The 21255-nt window shown below is 29.7% G+C and overlaps 1 protein-coding gene across 1 annotated transcript; it reads left to right on the top strand.

Moving 5' to 3' along the window:
- Positions 1-719: 719 nt before the first annotated feature.
- Positions 720-9736, top strand: LOC129963472 (uncharacterized). The gene is made up of 2 exons (XM_056077878.1): positions 720-1946; positions 9263-9736. The coding sequence occupies exons 1-2, from the start codon at positions 834-836 to the stop codon at positions 9599-9601; spliced, it is 1452 nt and encodes a 483-aa protein (XP_055933853.1). The 5' UTR covers positions 720-833; the 3' UTR covers positions 9602-9736.
- Positions 9737-21255: the final 11519 nt, after the last annotated feature.

Below are 21255 nucleotides of genomic sequence, written 5' to 3' on the forward strand. Positions count from 1 at the left end.
TATTTAATTCCCCCACTTGAGACCGTAAAGAAGAAGAGAGAATTCTATCAAAGGTTTGGAAAGTAAACAGATCATTTATTTTTCGCGTTCGTATAACATTCATCATTCGAAATCCCATATCGCTGTAATCGATGTTATTCACAGAAAAAATGTTCGTAAGTTTGAAGTCAATGCTATAACCGATGTCAATGACTTCTTTAAATGATAAATACATGGGAAAAGACTAAGGTCCCAGCATCAGTGACTTACCTTCTAGTTCAAGTTCTTATTATATGACTTTCTATAGTAATCATTCTACTGGAGCCATCTATTAACAAAAAGTTTGAAAACACAATTTTTCTGCTTTAATTTTTTTAGGAAACATTTTATCTTATTAAATAAATTACTGACTTAAATAATTTACTTTATTAAATAAATTATGTCAGTCAAACTTCATTTTAATTTATAAATTTGATATTAATTGCTATTGATAAATTTTTGTCATTGATAATAGTTAATAAAATTTTTTTTAATAAAAAGTTTGTTTGAAATAGCAATTATTTGGAATAAATATTTAAAAATAATAATAGCAAAAATATTTGTTATCAAACAAACATGAATTATGCATCTCTATTCACAATTTGATAGGCGGCAATGAATTTAAACCACCTGTTCATCGACCTAACTCTCAAACATTTTAAGATCTTCTATAACTGTAACCTCCCGGCATTCAAAGAAAAACATTAACTATTGGTTGCATATGCAGTGCAATGTGCATCGAGAAAGGATAGCAGCCCTGTTTACTTCATCTCATTTTGTTTTAATTCAAATTCAGTGTAACGCTCGTATGAAAAATGTTGCGTATTGCAATACATATTCATCCAAATATTTTATCTTCGCAGTGTTATATTCGGTATGTCGATGATTCTAATTCTGTCGACACGATTCAAGTAGAATGTTTTACCTCCAAATTAGAATTATTGCTGCTTAAGAATGATGAAATCATTAAAAATGTAAAAATCAGCTCCCCAAAAGATATTTTTATTCCTTCGTCATTATTATCTGATTCCGATTCTTCTATATATTCAAACTCGACCATCATATGCCGGACAAAATTGACACCAGCTGGGCAGCATGTCGCGGATTGTAGCTTTCGATTGCAAATATCTGGAGGCGATCAATCCGATGAGTCGAAATCAGAGCAAAATTTTGATGTAAAGGATTATTTCAAAGAGCAGTTTAAAAACCGTATCCATTGGAATTTGTTGTGCGCTAGATGTGGAAATCACTTGCCCATAAAACCTTTATTCATCGATAATGTTAAGGAATACTGCAATTCTGAACTATCCGAAGAATGGTTTTGCCACAGGAATGATGCACAATCAATTATTCAGCCATCATCGGAGATTCTTTACGTGGATGATATTTCCTTTTATTTATATCCCAGACCAAATTCGGATAATAGTTGTCAAAAGGCAACTGGCAGTCAAAAGAGTGACTGTATCAACAATCGAAGTACTAATTGTTCAAATGTTTCTTGTTCAGGTATTAATTGCACAAATAAATCTGCTGAAATCAGAAAAAAAACTGATCAAAATGCTCTAGTTGTGAATAGTTCTGTTGATCCAAATGTGGATTCTTCCAATTTGAAGCAAACTGATTCTTCAGTCAGAAGTTGCGTACATCATGCCTGTGATGATTGCAAGCATTCTACTGATGATAAAAACGAATACTTGAATAATTCCAAAGGTTTTATTGAATGCCAGTCATGTGGTGATGTTTTGACTGCAGAGAAATCCCCACGTCCATTCATTAGGTTTTATTTTGATAAACTGATGTTCAAAGATCCCTCTTGTACTGATAATAATTTGGAATATGCTCGCCAAATAACATTGCTGTCATTCTGGAGTTTGGTGAAGAAAAATGAGTCCCCACCATTGCCATCTAGACTCTTCCTCCAAAGCAAAGTAAACATTATTTTCATTTAATTTTATTTTAAGGCTAAATATTAATTAGACAGGTCTGCTAAATTAACTTTTTTGCCTGAGGATTACATAAATTTCTGTAGGTTATGTCTTCAACAATTTTAAAATATCCATTTTTGTATATCACTGGAGGACTTTTTATGATTCTGAAAATAAATTTCTAATTTTAAAAGTTTTTTTATTAATTTCTTTAACTTACAAGAAATATTTGGAATAACCAAATAAATAATAAAAAGAACTTACATTTCTGAAAAGAAATTAGATGATAAAAATTTTCCAAAAATATATTACTTTTCATTCAAAGAAACATTTGTTTCATTTCATTCAAAGAAACATTTTTATTTGTTTTTTAGACTTTGAAATTTGTTCAATCTCTCTTTTCTTGAATTCCAACAATTGTCTGTCATCATATTTATATTCTAATGTTTAAGTCTAATTTTTCGGGGAAATCTCTAATTCTGTTTCTCATTCATTACACTAAGAATTTTAGAAAAATGCTAAAGATGTGAGTATAAATAAGGCATGCTTATGGTAGTACCTTTGCCACCTAATTCTATTTTGTACTTCCCTCCTTATATTATTATATAGTTCAAATCCTTGCACTTCCATAAAAAAAAAAAAAAAAATTCTGAGGGATTTTTTAAAACTAACCCATACATTTTTCTCGGTCTTTATCATTATTTTTTCTAATTTTTTTATTCCTCGTTTAAGTCTTATATCTCTACCAATGAATACATCCTCTTTGATTTTTACCTTCCAGTAAATGCTAGAAAACATAAACTGAATACAGAAAGCCTTTATCATTTTCATCTAAAGCTTTACAAATTCTTTCATAAACATAGTTTTATATACAAGAGGTGTCATTTTGTATCCATAAAGTTCTGCTTAGTCACATTTTTTGACACAGGAATTTAAATTTTTCCAGAGAAGTATTTTTTCTTTATTCAGTATTGTTTTTTGGAATTAATATTTCTTTTTAAAATCCCCATGATTTTGCTATTTCAATACAAAATACTTTACTTTATTAAAAAAAATCATCATTCTTTTTAACTTATTGATTAGCTACAAGAATTGAGGCAAAACTTAGCTATTATGCAGTAAATAAATCTTTTGATTTCTTTTTATATTAAATAGTTCTTATTAAGTAGGATTATGATCAATAATAATAAATAAATGAATTATATATTCAGAATATCTATACAATATACAAAGAATTCTTCTCAAGAAAAATATCTGGTAAATTCTCTTTCTGAATTACTAAACCAAAAGAAATGCTATTTTTCTTACTAGGTTAGATTTTTATATTTAAGTCATTTTATATTTAAGTGATTACCTTTTTCTTTTCAAAGATTTAAATTGCATGTTTAAATAATTGTTTAAGTATAGTTTTACTTCGTATTGTGTTTTATATTGTTTATTGATTAAAATTTAATTTAAAATTTTAATAATGATACATTTTATTTGTAAAATGTAAACATCTCTTCCTCTCACCTTCTTAAGCGTGCACAAAAGAAAAGGATTTTTGAATTCGAGAATGGACAGTATGTGACATACTTTCTGTGTAATTCTGCCCTATAGAAAGAAATCCCATTCACAATAAAGTATCATTTCAATGATCATATCTATAATTCTGTTTTGATAAATATAATTTTTCAAAAAGTCTTGCTTTACTTTGTGTAATTTTTTGAGAATGAACTCTTCTTTATCGGGAAAACTGCTTCAGCTCTTTCAAATCAGTTAGTTCATTTGAATACTTTAATAATCCAATTAGTCATGTTTAGTAACCAATAAACTGAATTCTAATTATTATATGATTTTTAATATAATATTCAATGAAAAATATTTCATTTTGATGCAGAAAAAGGTTCTATACTGTAATGTTGTATATGTAATAACATAAGATCTCTGAGCTCCAGAAAAAAAAGAAAATCGTATTAATTTCATAAAAATTTGAAAGTCTTTATATTATAGCATTACTTTAATAGTATTATATGTCTCTTAACATTCTTTCCTCCTAGTTTTCATACAGTTTTGAAGTATATACTAAAATTATTAATTTCTCTCTCTCGATATTTATATATATATTCATAAAATTATGATGTTATTTAATGTAAATTGTAAGATTTTAATCATTATTTGATTTTTAATAACTGTCTACTATTATTATGATGTTTGATTTATGAATTATTTATATCAATTTTATTTACATTAAAATAAAGCATTGCATTCATGAAGTGTATTAAAACAACCTTCTCCAGTTATTATCTTCTCAGTTTGAAATTAAAAAGAATTAAAAGGCCAGTAATCAGTTTAAATATTTATTGGATTTCTTTATTCATCCAATTCTCTAACGTCTTCATGTTTAATGCAAACTTATAAGTAATTTTTCAATATAAGTTCTAATTATGTCCATGTTACTGCCTTTAAATTGCTGCTTTCCTGTTTTCCTATAACAGTAATTCTAAGAAATTGCCACTTTCCTATTTCCCTAAAAAAAGTTATTATCTTTTTGAAGTTTATTATTCTCTATATATTTTAAAAGCATTAATAGCTATTTTATTTTTAATGATTTCAAATTAAATTTTACTTTTAAAAAGTTGTTTATAATTTCTTTTCAATTGTTATCCCTACTAATAATACAGATGAGCTATATATGTATGTCTGTATATGTTGATGCTTTCTCTACTGGTTAGACTGTTCGATTTAGAATTATCAAATTTGACATATATATGCCTTGGAACTATTTTTTAAATTATAATTAAAATTTTAATTAATTAAAAGTTAAACAAAGTTTTAAAGTTTTTTTCACCATAACTTCTGAAAATATTACAGTATAAAAATGATTTTTGCATCATTTGAAAATATAAAAACTTTTTTTATTAATGATGCCAATTTTTGTAGTTTTAACTATTATTAAGATTTTAAAAAAATATTTTAAGCATTTTTTATGCCATTTTGAATTGTAACTCAAATCTTTTGCATTACTCCTACTAATATTTCATTCCAATATTTTTTCCTCCATTGTTGATCAAGTTACATTAACAAAGTTTAACTTCAGAATCAAGCAGTAGTGAAATTTTTTAAAGGGTTTCACTTTATAAACACTGCTGCTTTCCCTATATATGATTGGATGTATAAAAATACTATAAAAAATGTGGAAAATGCATACAGGAGGAACAGAAAGATATAAGGCTTCTAAAATAATGTAAATTTATGTATCTAACAAAATTTGTAGTTTAAAAACTTTTTTATGAAAGAAACCATTAAGATCAAGTTACAAAAAATATTTGTTTGAAATTTTTAGCAATTGTTGGTCCTATCTGGTTGCCAGAAGTAGTAATACTTGTATAAATATTTATGTACTCAAATTTCTTATATGAATTTAACATTAAAGATTTCAAAATTTCTTTTTGTATCAACCAATATTAATCTAAATAATTATAAGAAATGATATATTAATTTGGAACACAATTGTTATTATCAATTACAGTGATTAAAAGTTTCTGAAATTATGTTGTTTTATAGTGATGGGAAGTCAAACTGTACAAGTATTTTTGTGCAATGTTCTCAGAGGACTTTTAGTGAGCTTAATTCACTCTTGAGTAAGTGTCTTTGAGTATATTTCATTGCAATTTACCAAATTACTAGGTTTTGATGTCTTACAAAATTGTAGGATGTATATTTTTTAAGCTAAAAAAGTATTCTATGTAGTATTTTAGATACTACAGGTGTCAAGTTCATAGTTTTCTCCTTATTTCTTTTTTGTATTTCTAAAAATTTACTAAGAATCTTTATTTTTACAGCACTATTAAAATCACAGATTGTTCAATATCTATTCTTATGTTACCTTCATTTTATGCAAATATTCCATTCTAGTGTGATTTGATTTTCTAGTTCACTAAATTGGTAGAGAAGAGTGTTAATCTGTTAATTTTCTTTCTTCCTTTTTTTTTTTTTTTTTTTTTTTTGCAAAGAGGCTGCTTTGAAAATTTTTATCATAACCTTCACATTATAATCTTGATTACTGACAGATTTCAAAATTTTATTTACTAGTTACTTTAAAATATTAATTACTTGAAAATGGTTGAAAATTTTCACCATTTTTTTACCATTTTTTCACCATTTTTCTTTAATATTTATATCTTGATTACTGCAAATTTCGAAATATTATTTAATAGTCACTTTTGGTAAATAGATTAATGCTCACTAAAAATTTTAAATCAATATTTAGTGTAATATTTACATAAACATAAATACATCTTATTGTTTGTTTCAGCAAAATATTATGAAAGTTTAAGTTGTGAAGGATTTATACTATTTTAGAAATCTTCTTCCATTTTGTTCATTGTGTTATATATTTAATGTCCCAACTTACTATCTATATTTTTATGTATATATATACAATTATATCACAGGTCAGAGTAGCAGTATTTTAAAAATGGGACCACTTTAAAAATATTTCATTATTTCTTGCTTCTGAAGTTGAACCTCATTTTAATTATTAATTCAAATTCTTACTGCACAAAAAGAATTTGGGACTGTTTAAAGATCTTATTGGTTAAGATTTTTGGGATAATTTATTGAGTAACTTGACATTTACTAAAATATAGACTTTTCTGCTTACCAAGATTTTTTTATACCAACTCGCATACAAATTTTGAGTTCTAATCTGTTACTTGAAATGTTAAGTGATAAACTATTGTCAGTATCAAAATGTCTGATTGCTCATATTGACTTTTCAACTTATAGGAAATAAAAATTTAAATGCAACAGTCATTTCTTAAATACAAATCTCCATCAAAATAAATAAAAGTTAGATGATTAACTTTTTTTTTTCTAATTAAATGGTTTTGAGAAACTAAGCATAGAAATAATAATTATTATTAAATAATTATAATTATTTTGAAACAAATAAATCTTTCAAATATACATTTTTTTTCTTTGCTGATAACATTACTTGTATGCATTAATTATGTGCGTAACATTAATATTTTGAATGCTTTGCAATTTTATTAATTTTTTTTCCTCTACAAAATACGGAAATTTATTTTAAGTGCCTATAATGATACAGAATTGTAAAATATAAAATATTTAAATTTTCATTTTTTTAAAAAAAAACATTAATTTCTGACCTCTGCATGAAATTCAAAAACACTATTCTTTTCACTAGAATTTACTATGAATTTGTTTTATGTGTATTTAAAACTGTCTTACTTATTCGAATAATGCTAATTCCATTTAATTTAATTTAAGTGCCAAACCTAATGTTGAAAATTATTATATTGCTAGTTTAATTTGAATATTTTTTAAAATTATAGTACTTGTATTTTTAATTCTGGTATCTTTAAATTGTCAAGACGAATTAATTTTTTTGACTTTTAAAACTTTGATTAAAGAACACAATAACATTATTCAAAAGGAAAAGAGCAGATTTCAAATATTTATTTCTAATGAATGGCAACAGATAGTGGCACATATGATGCATAGCAGTATGGAAGGAAATTCAAAATTTTACTGTGTGCATTCAACATAAGTTGTATTTGTAATGTGACAAACACATTGAATCAGAAGCCCTTTTTTTTTTTTTTTTTTTTTTTTTTTCTTTTTTGCCACAATTAAAGTAACTGTGAGCTCATTGCTGTAACAGTTTTATCACACAGCTAAGAGTAGCAGGCATGGTTGGTACATACAAGTTGTCTTTTTTTGTACCCTCATAAGTAGATTTATGTCCGAAAGCAATTTAGATACTCTGGACATTTTCATCTGACATGTAAGGATTTTGCATATCCAATCATTTTCTACGAAATTTTTGTAAAAGTTGTAAATTTGCTTAAATAGAAGTGTTTGTTTGTTGCATTTACAAACGAAATGCACGCTTTACTACAACAATGGATTCATTCACCCCATACTGGACGCTGCAAAATACCTTTTCTAAATAGCACTCCGCTTTTGCTGGGATTATATGAATGCAACAAATAAATTTTTTAGCTTTCCTGTTTCAAATAATATATCGTGTCTAATTCAAGTAGCTAATCTGGTAGATGTAGGTCCAAAGATTTGCTTTATAAATCGTTTTGAATTATTTTTGCATCGGAATTTACAGATAGTATCCTGCCGATAAATATCATGTCAAGAAAAAAAAAATGTTAATTGATTTTATTTTTATTGCATATCAAATGGATCACAAAGGTAGACTGAATTGAAAAAAAAAAAAATTAAAATTGATATTTTTCTCTAAATACCATGCTAAAGTGTTAATTTGCTTGTTTTTGATATCCGCTGCTAGGGCAACGCCAAGTTGGTGAATTAATTGGTTCAAAGTTAAAGTTGACAAATGTTGCATAATGCAAACACCTATCAAGGTTTTTTTTTTTTTTTTTTTTTTTTTTTTGTCTGTTTGGCAAGTCATCAGTGGCAAAATATAGGAGAAATGATTAATGGTGTCGGCAGCAATGGGGTAGTGCACGTATGTTTTCGGTCTCTAAGAGAATATTGGAACAGTATCGATTTTACCTATTTTATTATTATTACCTATTACGCAACATCGTACGAGGCATACGTACAAAGGTCATCCAGAAGGTAAGTTTCGCTCTGCCCTTTAAAACAAACAAAACATAATTACATAGAAAGATTTATTGCAAAAGATAATCGATATTTCAGATACTTTTCAACATATTAATCACCAGAATTGTAACGCTTGTCATATTGCGGGATAAGATTTTGTTGTACCATGTCATAGAAGTATGATTTCTGGGAAAGGAGCCGGCGTGATACAGTTGTGATCAGATCTTTGTCTATGAGAAGGTAATGACATACAGGAATTTCTTCAAGTGCAAGAACAGGTGGAAGTAATTGAGAACAAAACTGGGATTCAGAAAATCTGCTGCAAGACTTGTGTTGGAATTGGGTGATCTAACAACTTCAGCGAAACTTTGTAGTCAGCGAACGTTATCGTGGATAGATCAACACTTCACCCTCACTAAGCATCCCACGCTTCTTGTTCTGAATTGACGATGGATTTCAAACGTTACTTTTTATACTTTTAAAAACTTTATAACGGACTTAATCTTATAATTCGCTGGAGAAGAAATGAGTGCAGACATCTTCGCGTTTTGTGTCCTTTCGAGCGATATTTTTTGGCGATGTTGGATACTTATTTTCTGGATAATCCTTGTACACTATATAACTGTTTTCAATATATTACATGTTCTTAATCTTTCCGCAAACAATCAATCTCTAATGATTCATCTATTACAAATCAGAATATATACCGTGCTTTAATAAAAGGTTTTTTGCAGGTTCGTGATGAAGACCGCTGTCTTTTGCTGTGGATTCCAAACACCCCTATCCGCCAGTTCTTACTACAAGATTCCTTCGAAGGCATTCCTCAGGAGGTCAACCTGAAGCTGGAGCCGGTCTACAAAATCCTGTACTTCGTTGGTACCTCCCACTCCGAAAAGGTCCGCTCCTGGCGGCACGATTTTAACGTCGATTACTACCGTGTCAGTGACACGATGGTCAAGACAATCGCTGAGATTTTGGATGCTTCCTCCAACTATTTGCCCCAAACGACCGAGGCTGCAGATTTCTCTTGCGGCTTCATGAAGGCGCCCTCTCATTTGCTGCAGCAATTGTGAGAAGCTAGAAAAAGAGACCTTTGCATCGACATTTCGGACAGTAATGGATATCAGAAACATACTCCAATGACATAAATGTTTGATACATCATAATGTGTATATCATAAATTATTTTTATAAAAAAGGCAATAAATTTTTGTATACCATTCACAAATTGATATTTTTTTATGAAAGTTAAATTTATTCTAATTGAGCTACAAAATGCTTTTTTAAAAAAGAAAAATATTACTTTCTTGTGTGCAAATTGTTCAATGAGAAAGTATTGTAATTGTGAAAAATTTCGATCTCCAGATCTTTATTTCCAACCTCCACGCTTCCAAAAAACATAATGGTATCTGGCAGTTCACCATATTTGCAGATTTCTACCGAATTTTGAACGAAATCTGCCTATGGTAAGCCTGTCTATTCGTCCATCCATGTCCTTGCAGAAACGGTATCTCAAATAGCTAGATATATGAAACTAAACGTATAGAATTTTTTTATTATTAACCTTGTAGATGTGTGACAGATTATACACTCAAACCGTCAAGGATTCATGATTTATCGATCTTTGTATTTGAGAATGCACGAAGACGAGATAGATCGGAAACTATGATTTAGATAAAAGAAATAGATGTGGTTTTGCCGTCAATATTGTAGATCTAATTTCAATACCTCATTGGTAAGAAAGGCATCCGAATTTAAAAAAAAAAAAAAATTGAATTATTTTCTTTTATTAACTTGAAATACAAAACGAACCATATAGTAAAGAGAAGGTCTACAGAGAAATTCTTCCATTTGTTAAAACATTAGATTGGTATATTATTTTAGAAATTGTAATAATCAAAACTATTTCTACTTTTTCATGACTAAAAGAAAATATTATAAATGTCAAAAAATTCGAACTCGAAATTTCGATAGATCTTGTTTTATATGTCCCAGAGTCGGAAATCACAGTTTTGGAATTATGTCTCTATCTGAACATGATAACTGAAAAGCACTTAGGGCTAGATGGATGAACTTTTATAGTCTTTTTATCTTTTATAAAATCTTTAGAAAAATAACCAAGTATAACTATGCAATTAAAAATTTAACTGCTAAAACTTCGATTATTTTTAATTATTTCCGAATTTACCAATTTTGATCAAGACAGGTATAACATATAGAAGTAAAAAATTCAAGTTTAGGAAATTTTAGGATGAATTTTACACAGTAATAATGAAATGAAGAAAAAAGATCGTTGATCATCTAATGATTACTGGATAGCAGTTGATATTTCAACTATATCACAGAAAGACAATACAACTTTGTTTCCCATCATCCTTTGCCGTGAAGAATTTAAACCAACAGTTCACAAGTATAATAAATCTTCTCAAATATGTATTGAAATTTATTGACCATTTTCTTCAAATTAAATAAGTGTAACAGACACATAGGTAGAGTAGATTTGAATATGAAAATAAATGAATCTACCACTGAAATATAATCCGATTGTTTTTCCTCAGTCGGAAGTTCGGCGATATTTAAATTTAATTTCGTCAATATGATTGGTTGCCAATTTTTCTGTATGTTGTTCATTTATCTTTGCAAAGAATGCTGTAGATTATATGGTATGTGTTTACTTTTTCATTAAAGCTTTTATTTAAAGTTCGCAATTTTTTTGTCTTCAACTTTTAATTTGGAGATGTTGAAGACATTATCTCTGAAAATCTGTCCACACATTTGAAAGATCATCAGAAAGATATATTGATTAGCTGTGGATGCTTGGAAGGAAAAAAAATCAGGCTAATCAACTGAGGTTTGAATGCCTAAATAAAAACTTTAATGATAATCTAGCTTTAACTTCAATTGATGTTGAATTACTGGTTGAAGATTTTGTGCAACAAAGCATGCAGTTTTTAAATAATTTGAACTTGACATTGTTATTGGGAAACTACGTTGAGACGTTTATATCGCCTGATCCAGTGCCTTATTGAGTAAAACTCAATAAGGCACTGGATCAGGCGAACTCAATAAGGCACTTTCTTTTCATAAATATTATTGTCTTTATTTATTAATTTGTTTTATAATGGATATTTGGAAAATCAGATGAACCAGCTAAGATATAAATGCATGACTATGATTTATGAATTCAGGCACAATTTTTTACGGTCATCCATTAACTGGACATTTCACTTGTAACGAAACATTTTATTGGTAGAAATCCCCAAATGTTAAATTATGTCGTTGAATCTTATTTAAATAAGTTGAATTTTCTTATAGAAAATGCTAGCGAAATGTATATTTCTTCTGGTCTTATACCTTACCCTGAATAAAGTTATTTTTTCATAATTATTATCGTTTTTATTGAATACATTGTTCGTTTATATTTTCTTTTTATTTCATCTAAGTTTTTAGAATCAATATATATTAATTTTTTCAGTCTTTAAACTTAACGTTAAAATAGCAGCTTATGAAAATCCTGAATATCGAGATAGTTTGAGAAGAATTAAGGCTTTATTTAATGTGACAAATGGCTTTTACTACGTGCGAGAGATTAAAAATTGGTTATTAAAGTAATCAATTGCTTTACATAAAACTGTTAGAAGCTTGAGAAAGAACTCTAATTAAATGAATCAACAACTTCAGGCTGATTTAATCGATACGAGTTCTTTATCGAAATTCGACAATGGATATGATTTATTAACACGTATTTGCATTCTTCTCAAATGTGCTTGGGCTATATTTTTGGAAGATAGCAAAACGATCCTTTCGGCTTTTAAAATAATCATTTTAGAGCGAAAATTACTTAAATTCCAAACAAATAGAGGTAAAGGATTTTTGATTAGTTTGTTAAAATTATAAGAAAAGGACGAAAGAAATTTTTTGTTGCGAATAATAAAATAATTTAATGGAACATTTAAAACGAAAACGTGGAATTTTACAGGGATGAATACGATGCGATATATTAATTCATGGATAAATTCATATTTATTTATAAGAATATATGCCATATAACTGAGTTCGACATAATATTAGTCAATTAACAGATTTACGAATAAAATCTCGGAAGTTTTTTCTTTTAAAATATAAAATAATATTAGTACCAGATTAACGTTTCGATTTTGTGCAATGAGATTTCTAATCAAGTTTTAATAGTCGCATCAAAATCCATGCATTAATAGTTTTCTGTAAAAAAGATTTAAGAAGAGAAGTACTTAAATCGTGGATTACAAATGCTTACGAAATTTAGTTCTATAATCATCCAAAATCATGATAAAAATTTCTCTACTTTGTTTTTACTATATAGAGTTTATTTGTCAACATAAATTAGTTACAAAGGACAAAAACATCGAAGAATTTATCTATTGCAAAATTTATTAGTAACGAGCCATCAGTGTTTATCATGTCATTATCAACGATTGATAGCAAAAACTAACCCGCTTTCATCTTCAAAATTCAAAGCTGATAAAAGTGGTTGCATCCCTTTTTAAAGTGACAGAACAGGTCGGAAAAAGACAGTTCTGCGGATTTTTAAAATAGATTCGATGTCTCCGCTGCTAGAAGGTTTATTAATATTAATGAAGACTCCCAAACGATCTTGAATTTATTGCCAATTTGCATGGAATTGTAAGAGCAACATGAATTGTACAGATTCAATACTTAAGAAAATTCGCTTAATCCATTGCTGAATAAGCACCAGAGCAGTATTTCACCAGTAAATTTTTTCCGAGAAACGAATAGATATTTGTAGGGGAAAGAATAGAATGCATAAAAACACACCAAATCAAATTTCCGATTATGTGTAAGGATTTTCAAATTTACGGGGTGAATTTAAATATGGAAGTACAATTTTAAATATTTACCTTCTAAAGGATTTGGATTTTTTAGTAATTCCTTATTTGGTTAATTATAAAGTAACAAATTTCATAGAAATGGTTGATTATATTGTAGCTGACATCGGTTTCATTTCTATCTTTTGGAAAACTATAGACGAAAATAGACTGAAAGCTTAGCTATATACATAAAATGCTCATCAACTAGATTTTAAAGTAGTACCGCTGTCTAAAAATGTAACAACTAATTAAACTAATCTTTGCAATTTAAAAATTCACTCGAATAAAAGTTTTAGAGGCTCTTATTAGGCAATTGATATTGTTGAATTTTGAGATTCTTTGCAGAGTTTGGAAGAGTCAACTATACAAGAATTAGAACTACTGCTATTTATATATTACAAAATGAAGCGATATATCTTCCGACAAAGTAATGTCATAAATTGACATTGTCATTTCAATTTGATAAAATGGGTGACCTCTAACGCTTTCAATTTTAGCGCCATTTTGAAGTCCAATTTATTAACTGCCGATTCCTACCAATATCGAGCTCCCATTGGGTGATGATAAATACGCGTTTCTCACACGTTACCATTTTATGTCATTCCTCTGTTCCTTTGAGATTTCGCCAAAGAAGGCGAATCAGAAATTGCCTATTTCATTTTGCCCCTTCTGTATACGAGCTACAATTTTATTTTGATACCCTTATCCTGGTAATTTGAATACCTTTCTGAATCGGCAATTTCGATTAAAGCAACATGTGTTAATTGTAAATATATGAAATACCAATTCTCATTTACAGTAAAATTACACTTTTATATTTTAAAACAGATACAATTGCCGAGAGGATTGTTAATAGCGTGTTCGTGGAGATAATCAACGACTGGTTTGAAGAACATCAATTGACAACTTGAATATCTAATTATTCATATCCCTTACTCATCACAATTTAAACAGTGAAGGTACCTATAAACCTATATAGATTTACAGGTATAAAACTGAATCAAGTTAGGTAGGTTGGTTAATTAATCGACGGAATAACGTTATCTTGCGGTTCTTTCCAACCGACTCCGATAAAATCTCATAAGAAAAGAAACATGGCAGAACAAGATCAATTGTAGAAGAGGAAAATATACGAATAGAGAAATAGTGGCATGCCAGGGCTATGAAAAGTAACATTACAATTGCAACAGAAGCGCAGAATAAGGAAATACCAAGTGTTAATTTAATGTTTAAAGGCTCGGCACTTGGCTCGTTTAATGTTCGCTTAACTTAATGTTTCAAACCACACATTTCCATGAAAGTTCCGAAAGACGAACAAATCCTCATTCTTAGGTTTAACAAGATATTTCAATTCGGGTTCCCGTTTACCACCTTCATAAGCGTTCAGTTTTTCTAAGAAGGAAATGACGGTAGAAAAAATGTTTATAAATAGGTGTCGAGGGAAAATTGACTAGCATGTTTCACGGGCCGGCACAATTCCATACACAACCGCATTGCTGGGAATTTGACGGTCAGCAGAGCTACAGTAACAAAAACATGTAGTTGCTTAGTTCACATGAACGGGATGATAACCAAGAGCACGCTTTGTTCGCAATATTATGCAACTAAAAAGGTTACAATATTGGAGAAACAGCATTTTCTTTTAACCTAAAAGGTACTCATCCAAGTTCTAGGAGAGTTAACAATCCTAGAAGACATTCTGAAATTGTTCGAGGATTTAAAGGAAGCGAGAATAGCGAAGCTGCTCATCATTTCGAGATACAGAAAATACACTCAAAACTCCTTACTATTAATGAAATCGGATCAAGACCATCAAGTCAACGTTGGTGAAAATGAACCCCAATCTGAAATAGCTTCCATCAACTGGTACTTGGCACATGCTAACGCAGAATCATGGTACACGACTTACCCAAATTCCTTAAAAAGACAATACGTTTATGAAATCGTTTCTAGATATCTTGGTCTGTGGTCCATGAAAAGACCATCACGGAGCGTTTGTTTAGTCGAGGGCAGTTGCTTCAATTGAATAAAAATTCACCTGAAAAAGATTGTGGGAAGCAGATAAGGAAGGGGAAAGAAGAGCACCCGAGGGAGCACAAAAAAAAAAAAGAGATCAAGTTCCAAGAAGGAACCGAGAAAGGAAAAGTCAATGACGCAAAGGAAAGAGCCCTAGTGAAGTCCTTAGTGAAGATGAATGGGAACCACAAGGAGAAGAAAGAGGTCCTAATTAACATGATGGCTCTGATGGAAAGGTGAAGTCAGATCGGACAACTTTATCTTGAAAGGCAATTGCATGAAGTCCAGCCATTCATAACAAGTTCAGTCAAGTTTCAATTTCCTGGTAGGACAATTAGTACGATGATTCAACTTCGGATCTAGTAGGGGTGAGTCATGGGAAGGAAGACCATGGAAGGACAAGAACAGAAAATTAGAGGTGAAATCGGCAGAAATGGACACAGAGAAAGCAATAAGTAAGGATAACCATCTCAGTCACAAAAAAAAGGACAATCAAGATTTGTAAAATTGAGAATTCCAGAAAAGCGACTGATAACCATCTCACAGCTTGCACCTAGAAACTAAAAAGTAGTGTTCGATACACGAGGATGAGATATTAGTTGGAGATAAACGGATCGCCAAAAAGTCTAGTATGAGAAAAACCAATTCTTTCTCGATTCTTTATACTTCAGTACATTTCGATCAATATTTACTTACCTAACTAATTTTAAGATTTACAATTTCGTTTCTGAAACCGTTTTGTAATATAACGGTTATTACCTGCACTTTTAGAAACGTGCTCAGAAGCTATAGTGCAATTATTTCGATTTTACCAATATAGGCATTTTATTGAAAACTAACTCGTTTGATTGTTGAATAGGATATTAATAGCTGGTTACTTTGTCGACAACTGGTGCTCTAGCATGAATAAGGTAATCTCCTTGTCAATTTCCGTACATTAACAATTGGTCATAAACTTAATTTGAGCCATTGATTTTTGGCTCAAAAGATATGAATTAGCGAAACACTAAAATTCTCTTTAGATTTCTCCTGAAGACTACATGGGTAAGAATTTTAAAAATAAGGATAGATTAGGTTATTGGAAAAATACTTGGAAATTTCATGAAGATGCCAATAATTGGCGACTTTATTCTAAATAAGGCTAAAAATTGACAACAAAAATTAAAACGTAGGCAAGCTAAGTTGTAAAGAACCATATTTATTAAACATATTTGCCTATTTACAAGACATTTTACTTCAAAATTTTGATGTCATACTACATAATGTATGGAAATGGATAAAGCATTGAAATAAGTTTCAAAATAAAACAATCGTAAATTTTACAATTGGTTAAAAGTCCTTCATCTAAAACTCCAAAAAGAAAATTAAAACATATTAAATCGTAAAGATAAACAAAAACAGCTATAGTTAAGTACAATAGGCAACAAGATTTCAATTTATAAAAAGGTCGTTTACATTCGACATGGATGTAACAACTGTCATAAATAGTAAATTTGAAGATCAAATCGTGGGAATATACACATTTCCCAATAAGAATAGATATGCTAATCTTAAGAGAAAATTAAACACCACAGTTACAGAGACACATTTACAATATATAATCAATATAAAGAATGTACACAGTATGCAGATTGAATTGTAAATTTCAAGAGATTAGCAATTCACATTTTACGCCAGTACAAGACTGCCATATCTTAACTTTTGAATGTATTAAATTTAAAGCAATTTTAGTCTGCAATACATTCTAGCGCCATACAAGTTTAATAATAGGAGACTTGACGTCTTTAAGATTTAAACGAACATTTCAAGTCATTATACAAGTAAGCAAAAATACGGAAATTTGCAAGATCTGTGGTTTAGTATTCGTTGCAGAGAGTATTAAGTTTCATAATGAATTTGCCATACGAGAAAAGAGCACATATGAGACATTTAAAATATATTGCTTTAACATTTAAGTGAATTAAACACTCACCAAGTTTTTTTCCCCCCATTGAAACGTTCTCTAAATAAATGTAGTGAAGGTTTACATATTCCTTCGAGCTGCATTTTAAAGAAACTTTACAGAAGGTAAACATTATGATTGCAATCAATATAAAAATGCTGTGCTTAGTTTAAATGACTACAAACTTCAGTTAGGATGCTAATTTTGTAAAATTATCAATTAAAAAATGTATACTTAATATTGTAGACATTTTATGCATTTATAACCATTAAAAATATTCTTAACGATTAAACACAAAAGGTACAAGAAAATTTTATTACTTTTTAACCTTATTTTATAAAGTGTACTGGAAGCTTTAGAACACCGATAAATAAAATAGTTTTAACTAGTTAAAAAGGCTGGATGATGCATTTTATAAGCAATAATTTGCTTCTAATCAGTTTCTACAAACTGAGATCATACCAATGCGAAACCTCTCTCGAACCGATTCAATTGTTAGCAGAGGCTCTGTCAATTGGACTGGAATGATTAAATGGAGTTAAAATATGAAGTTATTACAGCGGCATAACTTAATATTAGATTAATAGGGCAACTTAGAACAAACGCGGAATTTTCTAGTTCTTTAACAGGATTTGATGTTTTGCTTGCGATTTGTTACGGTTAAATTGTTCGAAAAATTCCTCAATTTTCAGAGACTTCATTAATTGGCCTTTCAATGTATCATTGTAATATTTTGAGAGCAGAATAGCGGAAACTAAATCACTGGAGAAGCCGTTGTCTTGACGATGAAATTCATTTCAATTCCTTGCATTGACCCGACAATGAACTAACTTGCTGAAACCGACTAAGTTTTCCAAAAGTTCATTTCACACATACCCTCAAGTAGAACGACATCAATGATTGTGGTGGGGAGTAAACAAATACATGTGGGTAACAAGCGTAGCGGGATATAAAGTGTCAAATTCAAATACTACTACGATTTAGACCCACTACATTTTTAACCGAAATCTTAAGAAATATACTAACGAAAGCACGATTCTCGCCTTTAAATTCTTATCATTTGGACTTTATCTCAAAAAATTTGCTGAGCGGCGTACGAGTTTTAAAGTCATTCGATCTAAAACTATAACGACGTTTCGTGGGACATATATTGCACAATTTGGGTTAAAGGGAATATTAACAGGAAATTTACAATGCGATTTACGTTACTTCGAAAAAGCTTCCAATTTTCAATTTAACTGGGCTTGTGAATTTAAGACACCAGCAAACTAATGGAATTGCTATCGCGATAGTATTATATTAACAAGATTACAGGCGATATGTACCACTAAATAACAAATCTCGCTTATTAATTTTTAAAATGTAGCTATTCGACAAGCATTAAAGTTTATCGTCATTACGTTTTGGTCCGCCGAATCTACGCTGCCTATTCACCACTCGATTTTAAATTCCAAGGCATTTTGACTTCGATGGTGATCAGGCATCGAATTCAAAAATGCCTTCCGGAATTTAGAGGATTGCAAGTGACTGGCTAGCACAGCCACTCACAATCTTCCCTCACGAGCTGAAATTGTGAAGTCTGGAAGTTGCCATAGAAGTAAAATATTTAACCAGTTCTAGAACGTATTAAGATTAAATTTCTAGAGAATTTAATGTCAGTAATCTAAATTCTTTAACAAATACCGTAATGCTTTTAAAATGCTCGAATTCACTCTTAACCGATATTCAAGAAATCGCAAATCTAAGTATTTTTAAGCCAATAGGAAGATTCCTGGGTGTACTCGGATTAAATATTGCAATTCCACAGTTTAACTTGGGATCCTGAATTTTAGAATACTCCATCCACGGTTCTTTAGCTTTTATTTTGGTACCATTCCAAACCTAAATACTACACAATTTTGTCTACCCACCGAAAGGACTCTGAAAGTAAATATAGTGAATCTGATTGGTTTCTTGAATTTTAAGGTTCTTATACCTCGTCCCACAATAATCTCGGGATTAATTGGTCAAGATTTTTTTTTAAGACGATTTAAACGCGATAAAAATTTAATAAGTATTTTAGGCGGCTTGGCTAGAAAAACTGCCGTTACGTCAATGAGCATGCATTAAATGAAGTGAAAAAGTTTAGAAGCCACTCGCTGTAATTTTTTTTCCCATGTGCCTGGAAAGTTAGAGATAAATTTACAAGAGACGCATACTGTATATAGCGAGAAAACTCGTTTTATAAGACAGGTGTATTTTAGAAGTTTCTTACTAAATGCAATTAACTACCGTATAATTAGAGCTACATAACGTTGAAGTTAGCATGACAGATTTAGATATTTTAAACATTCCATCTCGTAAATATTAACCAGATAAGTTATAACGTAATAAAATAAACTGTCACAAACAACTATTAAAGGTTTGTTAATATTTACATAGTACTCTAAAATCATGCATTATAAATTTGAAATATTTTATCAATCTTAAATTCAACTAAGGATACGAAGTGTTCCATATTAAAAATCGCATCGAAATTAAAATTAAGAAAAGGTTTAACATTAGTTTTAAAATTGAATATTTAAGGGAAACTCCAATTTAAATTTCTACAAGCTTTTGCTGAAACGACCGAATCTAGAAAGATTCGAAGCGTTTTGATTTGATGTTGGCCAAGCATCAGGATCAAAATGCTTCGACTGAAGGTGGTCCATTAGCTTGCCGGCACAGCTATAGCCCGCCTTCAGCTAAAAGAGAAAGACGATTAACCTAACGGAATTCTATTTACTTTCGATTTCTTAAGATAGTCATGGAATAAAGTCTGACAGCTATTAATCTGAGATGAATCGCGAAATACTACAAGAGCTCAAGTTTGTATATCCATGCTAGACTGAAGTTTAGAGTTAACGAACTTATCTGGTTCATATACTTTAGATGGAAGCCGGATTGAATTTGAAGTGACAATTCCTTAAGACATTAATGGGTCAAAACGTTTCTTTAACAATAATCAATACACATTATGGAGTTAATTAAATCTTAAAAATATAAGTATTTAAAACAATCAGCGTTAAATTTCAGCCGTTTTCACCGATGTTAATGTCTTCATTGAAAGAGGGTAAATACTCAAAGCTAAAAAGGAATCAAGGATCGTTTCGAAGAATTTTCTTAGAATAGATTCAGAGTGATACAAGGTTAAAATATTTAAACAGATTTATCTGATGACCGGCAGTACGAAGCGAGGCTAATTGAATGATTTTCTATGCAAGAGAAAATAACCAATTTAAATTGGTTCATCTCGATCGATTTTAAATTTACCCTAAATTTGTTGGAGTTTTCGATTTGTTCTAAATCGATATATACAAAATATCAGAAAAGTTTTTAAACGCTTTCAAGATGTTCCCTTTTCTCTTGGAAAAACGCCCTTAAAAATTTCACTATAAACTTTTCGAACTTGGACATGAAAATTAACATGAAACGGAAAGAATTGCTGAATTTTACTGATACTGAAATAAGTATGCCTCTGAAAAGAAACGAGTTCCCGGAAGAATAAAGAAGGAATTTAAATTTAGAAGGAGGCCATTTAAATATGGAAAGTGGGTTCTAAGTTAGAATTCAGAAGCGTGAATTGAATCTGATGACTTGGTTTCTGATGAATTGGTTTCTTATTTGAAGCCTCAGCTAACCTATAAAATATCGTTATTTACGGAGTTCGATATTTAATTAAATAAAAGATATTCACGATTAAAAAATTTGATATCTATTTAACTATACACCATCCAGCCTGGAAATGAACGTTAAATATTAAACAATTACATTTAATACAGATACTATTGGAGTTACAAGCAGAATAATCCTTAACCATTTGATATACAACACAATACAAAATTAATACAGTCTTAAAAATACAATCTTAGGGACGAGGCAAT

The sequence above is a fragment of the Argiope bruennichi genome, chromosome 3 (genome assembly GCF_947563725.1).
Source record: "Argiope bruennichi chromosome 3, qqArgBrue1.1, whole genome shotgun sequence".
Classification (NCBI taxonomy): Eukaryota; Metazoa; Arthropoda; class Arachnida; order Araneae; family Araneidae; genus Argiope; species Argiope bruennichi.

What these genes read in the sequence shown, in the direction of transcription:
- LOC129963472 (XM_056077878.1), top strand. Translation starts at nt 834, where the DNA reads ATGTTGCGTATTGCAATACATATTCATCCAAATATTTTATCTTCGCAG. An exon ending in GACTCTTCCTCCAAAGCAAA is followed by an intron (nt 1,947 to 9,262) that starts GTAAACATTATT and finishes GGTTTTTTGCAG; the next exon opens with GTTCGTGATGAAGACCGCTG.